The sequence below is a fragment of the Mesocricetus auratus genome, unplaced genomic scaffold (assembly GCF_017639785.1).
Source record: "Mesocricetus auratus isolate SY011 unplaced genomic scaffold, BCM_Maur_2.0 Super-Scaffold_100009, whole genome shotgun sequence".
Taxonomy (NCBI): Eukaryota; Metazoa; Chordata; class Mammalia; order Rodentia; family Cricetidae; genus Mesocricetus; species Mesocricetus auratus.
The window spans coordinates 65,116,649-65,129,543 of record NW_024429193.1 but is presented as its reverse complement, the minus strand read 5'-3'; the positions used below and the strand labels follow the sequence as shown (position 1 = coordinate 65,129,543).

At 56.2% G+C, this 12,895-nt stretch overlaps 2 protein-coding genes across 3 annotated transcripts in view; both read right to left on the bottom strand.

Moving 5' to 3' along the window:
- Positions 1-248: 248 nt before the first annotated feature.
- On the bottom strand, positions 249-5,668 carry Slc27a3 (solute carrier family 27 member 3). Its single transcript, XM_005080223.4, has 10 exons — positions 4,551-5,668; positions 4,074-4,283; positions 3,714-3,872; positions 2,741-2,865; positions 2,303-2,497; positions 2,108-2,198; positions 1,788-1,986; positions 1,485-1,582; positions 1,264-1,394; positions 249-539 (listed from the first exon to the last, which is right to left on the bottom strand). The coding sequence occupies exons 1-10, from the start codon at positions 5,176-5,178 to the stop codon at positions 363-365; spliced, it is 2,013 nt and encodes a 670-aa protein (XP_005080280.1). The 5' UTR covers positions 5,179-5,668; the 3' UTR covers positions 249-362.
- Positions 5,669-6,704: 1,036 nt separating this feature from the next.
- The window catches only part of Ints3 (integrator complex subunit 3), a 38,148-nt gene continuing 31,957 nt past the window's right edge, over positions 6,705-12,895 (bottom strand). Inside the window, exons 21-31 of one of the 2 annotated variants that reach the window (XM_013120636.3) lie at positions 12,390-12,543; positions 11,362-11,430; positions 10,364-10,439; positions 9,918-10,031; positions 9,586-9,634; positions 8,492-8,659; positions 8,140-8,240; positions 7,915-7,987; positions 7,584-7,740; positions 7,357-7,475; positions 6,705-7,214 (exon numbers count right to left, since the gene is read on the bottom strand). In XM_013120636.3, coding sequence (XP_012976090.1) covers positions 7,398-7,475; positions 7,584-7,740; positions 7,915-7,987; positions 8,140-8,240; positions 8,492-8,659; positions 9,586-9,634; positions 9,918-10,031; positions 10,364-10,439; positions 11,362-11,430; positions 12,390-12,543 — 1,039 coding nt within the window. In that variant the 3' untranslated portion in view covers positions 6,705-7,214; positions 7,357-7,397. Of the gene's footprint in view, positions 7,476-7,583; positions 7,741-7,914; positions 7,988-8,139; positions 8,241-8,491; positions 8,660-9,585; positions 9,635-9,917; positions 10,032-10,363; positions 10,440-11,361; positions 11,431-12,389; positions 12,544-12,895 lie in introns of both variants that reach the window. The other variant, XM_005080224.4, reaches the window with a different exon arrangement.

Below are 12,895 nucleotides of genomic sequence, written 5' to 3'. Positions count from 1 at the left end.
GCGGAGGAGTGGGGGAGTGTGTCTTTGAGTACCTCTATCTGCTTCTGCCATCTGAGTCAGTCCTTTGGGATCCTACAGCTCCAGAGACAGAGCAGTGTAAACCGCCCGGCTTTCTCCAGGACCAACCAGGGTCAGGGTGGTTATCTGAGAGGCTCATCCACAGCTCAGGGTCACATGAGGTCAGGATAGGAATGCGGAGCTGGGGCCCCATGGGAAAGCAGCCCACAGACACACGAAGATGAGCCAGATAAGGTCTAGCTGTTTATTATAAAATGATAATGACGCCATATACAAAAGATACTCCAAACCCCAGTGCAGCCACGGTGGCCTGTGCCCCAGAGCCCCTCCCTTAAGCTGAAGTCTCAGAGTCTAAGGTCTCCAGATAGGAGAGCACTGTAACGGGCAGGGGTAAGGGGCAGGTAGGCACCCACATCCTGGTCCAGAATGTAGAGAGGGTCAGGCAGTGCACTGGGGTCAAAGCCCTCAGCCGCCATCCTAACCTTCTGCTGTTTGAAAGTCTCAGTAGTGGCCAAAGATTCCTGCGGAGAGAGAGAAAGGTGCTTTCAAAGAGAGTTGGAGGACATTATCTAAAACTAAGGTGAGGCAGCAATAGAGAATGAGCCCGGCCTGACGAAGGAGGGGATTAGAAGGGAGATTAGCCCAGTCAGCAAAGAGCTCGCCATGCAAGCGTAAAGACCTGGGTTCCGTCATCAGAGCCCGTGAAAAAATCTGGGAGACGCAATCTCTGGGATTCACTGGCCAATCTACCCTAACTGGGCAGCCTGAAGCCAGCGAGAGACCCTGCCTCAAACGAGGTGACTGGCACTCCTGAGGGTTCCTAAGGATGACACTCAAGGTTGTCCTCTGACCTCCATTTTCACCCGTGTGTGTGCGCGCACACACGTGCACACACATGCACACGCACGCACACGCACGCACATACACACACGTGCGCGAGCACACACACGCGCACACACGAGATAAGGGGGGATGAGAAGCGAAGTGTCCTTTCTCCTCAGGGGGTGCCCTACCTGGGATTCCTTTGTGGGGTTTAAGAACCACTGGCAAGCCGGGCGTTGGTGGCGCACGCCTTTAATCCCAGCACTCGGGAGGCAGAGGCAGGCGGATCTCTGTGTGTTCGAGGCCAGGCTGGACCGACAGCCTCCAAAACAGAGAAACCAAAAAAAAAAAAAAAAAAAAAAAAAGAACCACTGGCAGTGGCAGACACATGGGTGAGGGCTTGGGGCAGGAGTGACTGGTTACCTGGAGTCTGAGGAACCGAGGCCGGGCATAAGGCGGCAAGTTGTCAGAGACATGGGCGTAGATCTGCACAAGGTCCAAAGCCTGTGGGGGCCGCAGGGCCAAGGCTGCCATGCCAGCCCTGCCTTCGTGCCCTGGTGGGTGTGGGAGACACATAAGCCCTTCTAGTCCTTTCTATGTGGGGTAGTGTGCCAGACGACGCCCCACCTGCCATGCCTAAGCACCTGGCACAGTGACTCCGTAGACGTTCACCTCCTGAAGGAAGTCCAGCGCCTCGAGGACCTCTCCCACCTCCGTTGTGGCTACGTTCTCCCCCTTCCACCTGTGGGGAGTGACAGACACGGACACGGGACAAGGGCTTGGAATGCTGCTGAGGAGGTGACGAGGGCAGGAAATAATGTTGCTGGTGAGCCCTGAGAGAGACAGATGGGGCTGACACGGGATGAGGGGGGAGAGCACTGGGCTGGCTTTCTGAGCTTTGACTCACTGGCTTTGGAAGTCTGAGAAGGTCGGGAAGTTACAGGTACCTGAAGGTGTCTCCGGTACGATCGTTGAAGTGAAGAAAGCCTTGCTTATCACAGACCAAGAGGTCCCCAGTATTGAAGAAAACGTCCCCAGGCCGGAAGACATCCTTCAGCAGCTTCCCCTGGGCCAGTTCTGGAGCCCCAGCATAGCCCAGAAAAGGGGACTGTTGACTTACTGGGGCCACCAGCAGCCCGGGCTCATCTGCAAGAGTTCTGGGGTTAGCAGTGGGTTACCCAATGCTACCTGAACCTCTAGGCCCCACCCCACCTCAGATGCCAGGTCCAACCTTGTCTGACCGTTTCGCCCCAAGCCAAGTACAAACCTGGCGATGTGGCCACGCAGTGCCCCTGGGCATTCCGAATAGGCTCCCCTGTCATGACGTCATATCGGATCAAGGAGAAGGGGAAGATGCGCTGGGGAAGGGGAGAGACACACTGGTCACCCGCTTCAAGAGCCTGCGTTCTCACGATCCGCTGCAGCTCTAGGGTCCCATGTCCTTCCCACTCTCTACCCTCACCTTGTAGAGCCAGGAAGCGCGGCCCACGGCACCCTGCTGTCCCGTGTAGTTGAAAGTAGCCACGTTGCCCTCTGTCATCCCGTATGTCTCCAGTATCTGCAGAGGTCCAAAGCGCCGCACAAAACGCTCCCAGGTGTCTGGGCGCAGCCCGCTGCCCACTGCAAGCCGAACCTTGTGGCCATGTTCTGCCTGGCTCTGAGATGAGTGAGAGAGAATCAGGGTCTACAAGACCAAGCTTCCAGATCCCCAGAGCGAAGCTCTGCTCCGTTCTCCAGAACCTCCTCCACTGTGCTCTTCTGCCTCCTGCGAACAGAGGACCTGCTCGACTGTAGGCTACTGGCATGGCACAAAATATTTCTTCTCCTGGCTCCCTGGCTCCAGCTTCCAGACGATGGCATCAGTTCTCCCCTCGTCTGGCCTGCTCTGTAGCCTACTCACCGGGGGCTGGTTGACAAGGTATCTGCACAACTCCCCAATGTACTGGAACACTGTCACTCCGTGCTGCTGGCAATCTCCCCAGAACTGGGTGGCTGAGAATTTGGGCTTCAGCACCACCGTGGCACCTAGGAAAGGGAGAGACCAAGGGCTGACCTTGACCTTTGCTCCCGTGGAGGCCTGCGGGATTTGTGCATTTAGCAGGTTGTGGTGGCCGAACCCCTCCCCACTAGTGCCTGTCGAGGCTAATGTTCCTTTTCAGATCGACACAATCCTTCTCTTTTGTCCTCCCTCAAGCCTAGAGTCTGTGAACTATGTAGCCTCCATAGTTGCCCAGCCTGTGGCCCCGAGTGGTAATGTTTCCCACTATACCAAGAGTTAGGAGTCAGTCAGTCTGTCTGTCTGTCTTTTTCTCCTTTCTTTTTTCCTCTCTCTCTCTCTCTCTCTCTCTCTCTCTCTCTCTCTCTCTCTCCCTCTCCCTCTCCCTCTCCCTCTCCCTCTCCCTCTCCCTCTCCCTCTCCCTCTCCCTCTCCCTCTCCCTCTCCCTCTCCCTCTCCCTCTCCCTCTCCCTCTCCCTCTCTCTCTCTCTCTCTCCTTCTTGATTGTTTTTCCAGACAGGGTTTCTTTGTATTGTTTTGGAACCTATCCTGGAATTCGCTCTGTAGGCCAGGCTGACCTCGAACTCACAGAGATCCGCCTGGCTCTGCCTCCCGAGTGCTGGGTTAAAGCCCTCAGGACACTTCCCTCAAGGCAGGCATAGAAGGTGCTTACTTCAGCACTTGCTGAAGCAGTGGTTCTCAACCAGTAGGTTGCCACCCCCTGGGTCACATATCAGATATTTATGATTCAAGTTACCAAGTAGCAACGGAATCACTTTCTGGTTTGGGGTCACCACCACGTGAGGAACTGCATTGAAGGGTCTCACGTTAGGAAGATTGGGAGCCGCTGTGCTGGAGGGATTGTGAGGGAGACTCACCAATGCCCAAGCAGCCCACGATGCCCAGCAGGGAGCCAGACATGTGGTAGAGTGGGAGCGCGAGGTAGATCACATCCTCCTGGTGGACCCCACACAGCTGGTAGAAGCCCTGGCACTGCAGAACCTTCAGGTGACTGATGCGGGCGGCCTTGGGCAGGCCTGAAGGGAGGCAAGAGGGTACAGTCAGGTGAAGGGCTGGGCTCTGTGTCCTGCAAAAGTGGGTAGTTTGGGGAGCGGAAGGAGAGAAGCTGGGCCTGGGATGCTGTCCAGGGTGACCCGAAAGTTTGAGGGGCCCCCTCCCCTCCCCAGACCTTGCTACCCTCTGCCCCGGCATCTCAGAAGCATTCGTCTAGCCCTCACCAGTGGTGCCAGAGGTGAAGATGTACAGGCAGGTGTCCGTCATGCTCTGGGGGGCAGAGAGGAACCCAGGCACTGGCTCATCCACTTGGGCTGCCGCCTCAGACAGAAAATTGCTGATTCCAGCAAGATGAGTTTCAGGACCCGTCGCCCACAGGTGGAGCCCCATGGCTCTCATAGCCGGTAGGTCAGGCTCCAGGGACTCCAGGAACTCTGCAAGGATGGGCAAATTGAGTTTCACGGCTCTCCAGCTATCCTAAGGCCTTCATCCCCCGTTGGTTTGCTCTCTGTCCCTGTGCAATGCTCTAGGGTGAGGGTGGCACTATGGCTATCCCATGTCGCACCTGGGACCTGTAATCCAACCTTCTAGGAATCCTTTGTGTTCAGAACCATCCCTTCCCAAACAGACCTCTTATTCCCACTCACTTCTGCAACGTGGTCCAGGGACCAGACACGCCCCCTCTGGCGCGGCAGCCTTACCTGGCGCCAGCACGAGCGCGCTAGCACCACAGCTCCGGAGGCAGTGTAGCAGGGGTCCTCGGCGTAGGGCGGTGGGCACGAAGGCTGTGCGCAGGCCGGCTTTGGCCAGTCCGAACCAAAGCCATAGGAATTCGGGGCCCGCGGGAAGCAGCAGCGCCACAGTCGCCCCGGGTACCAGAGGAGGAGCGGTCGTCCCTCCTCCAGCCGCCGAGTCTCCGGCTCCAGGCGCCTTCGCGCGTGCGCCTTCCTCGGTGGTGCTACCGGTGCCCGAGCCGCCGCGGCCCCCCGCCCAGCCGCGTGCGAGCAAGAAGGCGCGGGCAGCCCGGTTGCTTTCGCGCTCTGCGTCTGCATAACTGAAGCGCCGTGCTCCGTGAATGAGGAAGGTGTGCGTGGGACGCTCCCGGGCCAGATGCGCGAGGCGCCAGGCCAGGCTGCAGCCGCCCTCGGGGCTCTCCGGGTCTGCGGCCGCTGCGGCCAAGGCGCGATCTCGAAGTGCCCTTTTGCAGCGGAGGGCGCGCACGGTGAAGGCCAGGTCCGCCAGCAGCCAGCGCAGCTGAGGCCAGAGGTCCAGCTTCAGCAGCAGAGGCAGCAGCAAGAGTAGGGGCAACAGCAGCAAGAGGACCGCCATGGTGCCCTCTTCCTCTGGTCCACCTCGGCCACTCGCATACACTCCGGGTGGTCCCTCCTGAAACCCCGATCTTGGTCGGGCTTGTCCTTGGGAGTGTGGCGCGCGTGCGCTAGCACCCGCCCTTCCCACCCAACTTCTGCGGTGTGGCGCGGGAGCCAGGAGTGCGAGTGGGGAGCGGCCTGGCCCTCCCCACAGCCCAGGCCCCGCCCTAGGAGCGCTCGCTTTGGAATTTGACTGCTGGTGGCCAGTAGACTGTCAGACCTGAAGAGGTGCCTACCCTCAACCCCACAGTCGTACACTTCAGGGCAGTCGAAGCTATTGGCTGGCTGAAGCAGTCCTGGTCCGGGAGCCAGAGCGCATCTGCCATTCTTTGATGGTTCTTTACCACCCGTGATGGCATGGTACCACCGCTTTTTCCAAAGAGACTGAGGAGTTTGGCCCCTAGCCCGTTTGGTTCTGCAAGTCCCGGCAGGACAGCCAGCTCCCTGAGCTGCCTCCAGCTACCAGCAGCAGCAGCAGCAGCCCCGGAGAAGGGTGGGAGCTTGAGAGTTAAGTAGGGGAAAGGCAGAGGCAAGACTGCTAGGTTTTCTGGAGGGAGGCAAGGATCCAATAATCGGGACCAGCTGGCAAGTGCTTCCCATTCTGGTTTTAATCAGTGCAGTGGAAACGGGTCGGGGAGAGGAAGAAAAAGGCCTCTGGGGGTTGAGATTTTCATAAGTAGTGCTTTAGAGGAACATGGATTCTCTGAGGAGTCAAATGTCTAGGCTGAATCCAAGGAAGTATATGCACAAATGTCTCCACACGTCCTCAGCAAGGCGTCGGATGCCAGTGAACAGGGGTTCTCTGTTGCTACATGGTGACAGCAAGCAGCCAGACTAGGAGGGTCTCTTATCACTGGCCCTACAACTTTCATCCTATCCTTCAAAACTCAACACACAGCATCCTTCCCTGTCAGCCCCTTAGAAAGCATCAACTTATTAAGTGGAGGACAAATACTAGCTTTTGGACGGTATGGAGTTAAGTGCATGGAGTGTGTCCATGTTGGCATATGAGTGCACATGTGTAGCATGGGTGTGGAACCCAAGGCGGATGTCAGGATCCTCCTAGAGCACCCTCCATCTCCCTCAACGAGGTACGCCTCTCAACCAGACCCTGGGTCACCAATGCTGGCAGTCAGCTAGCCACCTTACTGCCTTCTGAGCGCCGGGACCACAGGCAGGTAGGTCACATCCACCTAGCATTTACATGGGTCCTGGGATCAGAACTCTGGTCTTCATGCTTGTGTGGTAAGTACTGGGTCTACTGAGCCATCTCCCCTCAACTCTCTGAATGATGGAGTTCCTGAGAAGCAACAGGCAAGGCCTGGGGCAGGGCGTCGCCAGCATCGGCTTTTAAGTGGAAAAGGTCAGACTCTCTTAGTGAGAAGGGCAGCCAAGTCCCTCCTGTGGCCATTGTGCTGGGGAGAGGGACACATCAAATTAAACAGAGCTACCTATATGCACACATATCAACTCAGGCACAAAAGATGCTCTGGCTTGTTTCATTATCACTTAAAAACAATTTTAAAACTCGATTATCTTTGCCAAAAGAAAAAGCAAAAACAGAACCACAGAAATCAGGCCGTTTGACAGTTCTGAGGAACTTGCCTCTGGGACCCCCTGGGCTCTGACTCAGCTTGAAGTGCCAATGCTGGGCCAACCCAAGCGTCCCAGGTGCAGCAAGAGGCCCTCACGCTGTCATCAGGTTCGGGACTGAGAGCTGTGGCATCTGCCCAGATGGGCACCGTCAGGTCAGGTGCCCATTTCACACTGGTGAATTGACCGCCGTCCACAGACTACAAACGTCTGTTCAGAACAAATGCAGACTGGAGGAGGCAGGAAGGAGCCCATTCACGCAGTATCTGCTGTCATCCCAGCTTCTCTGTCCTGAAGCTTCTCTTGATCACTCCCTCTGCTCTCTGGAGACTGGGGGAGGAGCCAAGGCTAAGGGCGTCCACCATGATCTGGTTTTGCACAGCCTCTGGCTGCTGTGAGAACCTGCCAGTGGGGGGCAGCAGTGAAGAGGGATGAAAACAGCTGGAGGCCCTGGGGTAAGGGGGGGCTGCATGGAAGTTTCTCAGGCTGGGCCATAGGAAGCAGCTCGATCCTACCCCAAAAGAGGGGTCTAGGAAGGGTGTACCCTTTTATCTCTCAGGCTGGGGTAGCTGGGAACGCCAGGCCTCAGTCACTGTCAGAGCCCACTGCAGAGGAGCCTTTTCGTTTTCGTTTGGTGGGCTTAGGCTTCGTGTCTTCTTCCTCCTGAAGAAATGAGAGGTGCAGAAGGCAATTACTGGCCTGCACAGGGCTGGCCACACCCTGCGCCTTGCCCATCACTCCCTCCTCCCGTGCACTGGCTGTGGGTCTCACCGAGGCACTGCTGGAGCCCGACTCTTCTTCAGCATTGGGGGGCTGGGCAGTATTCTTCCGACTTCGAGGGCTGGACAGGGCTGCCTTCCTCCGGCTCTTGGGTGGCTTAGTAGAAGAGTCCTCGTATTCCTCCGCCAGGGAGAAGAGGTCACTGAACCTAAGAGGAGCAGGCTTCCTGAGAGGGGCATCCTGTCCAGGCCCCTCCCACAGCATTCTCAACACCCAACCTAGCCTGTTTCTCAACCCCAGGTCTTTCTGGCCATTAGTGTATGTCCCCAGCAGACCTCTGGCCCCTCTTCTCCCACCATCTCCCAAGTACAAGGAGCCTCACTTCATCTTGTGGGCTTCGTCACAGCTTGCCTGGACATGCTGAAGCGCCTGGAGGATTGGTGTCTGGCTAAAAACTACAGGACAGAGGAGGGAAGCACATTACCACACAGCACCAAAAGTTGGTCTTGGTATCCCATTCCTGCCCTATAACTGGGGGGATTTGAACCGGGGCAGGACCTCCCCCAAATGGCCCAAGAGGGAGGGAGCAGGAGGGGAGGCAGCATACAGCTCTGCTTGGTGTTGGCCAGGTTGAGTCTCAGGTTGTCCAGGTGCTCCAGGATCTGTTCCAGGGTCAGCTGGGCCAGCTTGCTGCTAGAGCTCCTGAGGCTGCGTGGAGAGGCAGAGAGTCAAATCTCTCTACTCCACCAGGGCCCTCTTTACCAGTCAGTCCTAAAGGGCACGGGGCTGGGGAGGGCTCAGGGAGTGTGCAGTTGTGGGACTTAGGGATGGTGGTCCTGCATTAGGCGTCACCCACAAACCATTCTGGTATAGCACCAGCAACACAGCATCCCTGGGCAGCAGTCACTGCAGAATGCCCTGGGGACGACCCTGCTGCGGGGGCCCGGGAGGCAGCCCACCTCTGCCTCTTGCGGGGAAGGCTGTTGTTCTTGATGAGCAAGGCCTTGATGTGCTCTGCCAGCAGCTCGTCGTGCTTCATGCACCAGTGCCTCAGGATGCTGGTGGTGAACTGGTCGTCAGGGTGGCAGGGCCTGCTCAGCACCATCTTCACCATCTCCTCACTGGGCCTGTGGAAGAGAGCATGCTGGGCCACGCACACCGCGGTCTGGCTCCGGGAACTGCTACAGCTCTGCTGCCTCCAACCCCTGTGGCTTCCTCCTCTCACATCCCTCTCCCCCTTCTCTTTGGTCCAAGGAATTCCTGGTTTCATTCTCTGCAGAAGTCAGATGGGAAGTGAGAGTCTTCCACTTTTGTGGTGGTAGGAGGAAAGTCTACGTACGTCAAGAATGAGGCCCTGACTTCCCCAGAGCATACAGGAGAAGCTCCACAGAGCAAAGGGACACAGCACCTTACCAGATGCCCCTCAGTCCCACAGTTCTGTAGCCTTAGGTCAGCTTAGCATCCAGCCTGAGGGAGGGGCAGGAGGGAGGGTGGGAAGCTACAGTCCCCACAGGGCTACTTTCTCTAGGGTCTCAGGCCAGATGGGATTAAGAAGACTACAATCTTCAGCACTTGGGAGGCAGAGGCAGAAAACTCAACAGCTAAGTGATCTCTGGCACAAAACCTTATGTGGAGGCTGGCATGGGCTGTATGAGAACTGGCCTCAAAAACAAACCAAAACCAAAACAGACAAAAGAAAACAGGTAGGAAAAGGCACATAACTGTTGCCTCATTTGTCCAAGGATGCTGTCAGTGACGCATCTAAGATGGAGGAGGCCTCTGTCCTCTCTCCCACTACCCCATCAGGCAGGGCAATGGTTCTTCTCTGTCAGGGTGGCTCCTTGCTCCCGGCCCTTCCCTTTTGATGAGCCCAGGAAGGGAGCAGCAGAGAGCGGGGATGCCCACCTCCGAGGGCAGCCCAGGGAGCTGCTATTTGTGAGGTATGCAGGGACAGGCCAGTGCCCACGGGAGGGAGGCATGGCCAAAGCAGCAAAGCTCGTGCCTCGGTATCTCTAGGAACGTTGGGACCCGAGTCACCCGGTTTGGAACTCACTTCTCTCTTCGGAGCTGAAGCAGGAGACAGGACAAGGCCTCTGGGTGCTCTGTGGGGGAGGAGACAGGTTGTTCAAGAGGCAATGTGATGAGTACATGAGTACCTCTCCTACCCGGCAGCCAACCACGCAGCAAACAGAACCAGAAGCAGGAAGAACCAGTGCCTTACTGGGTCTGGGGCTGCTGAGGCCTGGTGCCCTACTCAGAGAAGACCTGCGGGGGGCCTACCTCTAGAGCACAGGTAAATCTTGGTGGTGAGGAGTGGGACTCTGGGTTACCTCAGACGCAGGAGGCCTCACCTTCTTCCAGCCCGCAGCCCACGGTCCTACTCACCCTTATATTTGAGGTGCTGCAGGATAGGGATAATGGTCTCCAACGGGATGTTATGGGCCAGGAAGAGCTGCCAGGCACAGTACTGCTCAAAGGTTTCCCAGTCCAGGCTCTGAACTGGAAGAGACAGAAGAAGGCCTCCTGCCTGCCTGCCATCTCTCACACACATACAGACGGCTGATCCACTGACTAGTAGCACCCCAAGCAGATGGAGCTAAAATCTACATCTTTTCTCTTCCCAGACAACACCGAGTGCTGCTGTCTTTGGAGGACTGCTGCATTCCCAGCAACCCAGGGGCTGGAGAGGTGAGGGTAAGAAGCCTTGCAAGACACAGAGATCAGGTGGCATGGTGCGCTAGCTCTGTTTCCTATGCCCAGAACCACTTTGCTGCCACACACAGCTGACGTCCTTTTCCTCTCCCAAGTAGCTGCAAGAGCTGGTTACTTACTGAGTATGTTGAGGACTGAGTCCTTCCGAAACATGACCAGGTTCCCCATCATCACATGGCACACCAGCTCCTGGAGCTATGGAAAAGGAACAAGAGACCCATTAGCTCTAAGAGAGGCCAAAGACCAGGAGGCTAAGGCATGACACAGATTAGAAGGGTAAAGGGTCAGGTACAGCAGCAACAGCATCAGGCTTGCAGGGGAACAGGCCCGTTGTGGAAAAAGTGCCCACACCCCGATGTCAAAGCAAAGGAACCACCTGTGTCTGGCCTGAGCTGGGCCTGCAGGCAGAAGACCCTGGGAGGCTGGGCTCTGACCTAGTGTGGGCAGGGAAAGGCTTAGCAAGACTCGATGCTAAATCCCTCTCTGATAGGAACTGAGTGGACATGAGGAGAAATGAGATCCACCCCATTCAGACATGGACCCCTGCAAAACTACAATCTCAGCTGGGTGTGGTGGTGCCTTCAATTCCAGCAATCAGAGGCAGAGGTAGGAGGAGCTCCCTGAGTTTGAGGCCAGCCTGGTCTACAAAGTGAGTTGAAAGACAGCCAGGGCTACACAGAAAAACCCTGTCTCAAACAAACACACACACACCGTTTTGTAACGGGGGCAGGGGAAGCAGCAACAGCACACAAAAGCTATAATCTCCAGGAGTCCTGTGCATGGAGAAGGTCAAGTGGAAATGGCCCAAACATCTTTATTCTGAGCTGAAGAGAAGGTCAGGCAAGAGCAAAATATACGCACACATGTGCGCACACACACACACACACACACACCCCCCTACGTGCCCACTGCCCACCCTCAGCTTTCCCTGTGCAAACAGAGCTTCCAGAGAACACTGAGAAATATCAGAAAGGATGGGCTTTTCCTCATTGTCTCTCTTGGGCATTGCTTTCCCTTCCTAGCCCTAATGGCCTGAAGGGCACCCCCATGAAGAGTGCCTGAGGGGTATGGGCTCTTGTGTCCAGGCCTCTCTGGAGATGCCAAAGCTCACGCTCACCTGTGCAGAGTCAATAACAGCCACGATCATGTTCAACAGCTCCCCGCTCCTCAGGGTCTCATCTGGAAACTATACAGGAAAAGCAAGGTAATTCTGGGAGGAATGCGACTGCACACCTGCCCCTCCCCTTATCAAAAACCAGGCTCTGGTCCTGCTCAGAGCTACAAATCTGGGGCTCTGAGCCTGGTGAGCCCCAGGATTCTGTGTATGTACATCATGAGCACACGGTGTATGAAAGGAGGAATGGGGGCAGGAGATGAAGCCAGTTCTGTGGGGAATGTAATTTAACCAAGCTCTGCATGCCTGGCATGCTCTAAGCAGTCTCAGCCACAGAAAAGGTTAGAGAGAGCCTGTGTCTGGGGATGGGTGAGGCCCTCATGTAGAGAAGGAGAACAGGGAAGGGGTACCTCCTGTACCCTCCTCCCTCCGGGTCTGGTTGTGATCAGTTCCTCCTGCCAGGCCCACAGCCTGAGCCCTCATTTCCCTCTTCCTAGGAACTTTTGCCAAGAAAAGGAAGAGCTAATCTCCCCCCTCTATCCCAGCTCTGAGAGACTTCAAATCATCAGGGAAATGAAAGTCTCTACTCCAGAGGCACTGGCCATCTAGTCATCGCTGGGGGTAGGAGATATGAACAGGGATCTGTCTGCCTCAGGAGACCTGTCCTGGCGCAGAAGATACAACTAAACCTGAGAATCCAAATAAGAACAGGGAAAGACTGCAACTCACATTACAGTAGAACCAAAGAATACAACTTTTGAGAGCTTGAGAAAAGATTCAACTTATAACACAGGTGGAAGGCGACAGCTATGCACAGGAAGCAGTAACCTTGGGAGCTGAGGTGGGGATCGCCCGTTAGTCTATATTCAGCCTAGGCTTCACGGTAAATGTAAGCCAATCAGAGCTACAGAATGAGACTGTCTCAAAAAAAACCAAGCGAGTGTACACTGCGGCAGGCCAGCTGCTGTGCGCCCTGCGCTGCCGCCACCACCCGCCCGCCTGCCCGCCCGCATGGCCGTGAGGGCACTGACCTCTGTGTAGATGGACGGCGTGAGGTGACAGAGCAGGCGCACATCGTCCTCTTGGCAAGCCTTCATGTCCATCATCAGGCAGGTGTGCAGGTCGCCCAGCTGGGTAGCCTGGGCAAATGACTCGTACAGGTTCATCTTCCCTGCGGCAGCTTTGCTGTAAAAACAGTTGGACCTAAGCCAGCAGTGCGACCCAGCACCAGGGCTTCACACATCCCAGGGAGGTGCCCGTTTCTACCCCACAAGTTCTATGCTTAGGGACCCCACATGGCTCTTTGCCTCCCAAGAGCGCAGCAACTTCAGGGTCAGGAGACACTTTTCTTCCCCCAGTGATGGCTTTTGTCTGTTTTCTTATTTGTTTGAGACAGGGTCCCATTATATAGCCCTGACTGACCTTGAACTTAATTCATTATGTAGACCAGGCTGACCTGAACTTATGGAGAGCTGCTTGCTAGTGTTAAAAGTGTGCACCATAGAGGCAGTCTCAAGACCAGCCTCGTCTACAGAGC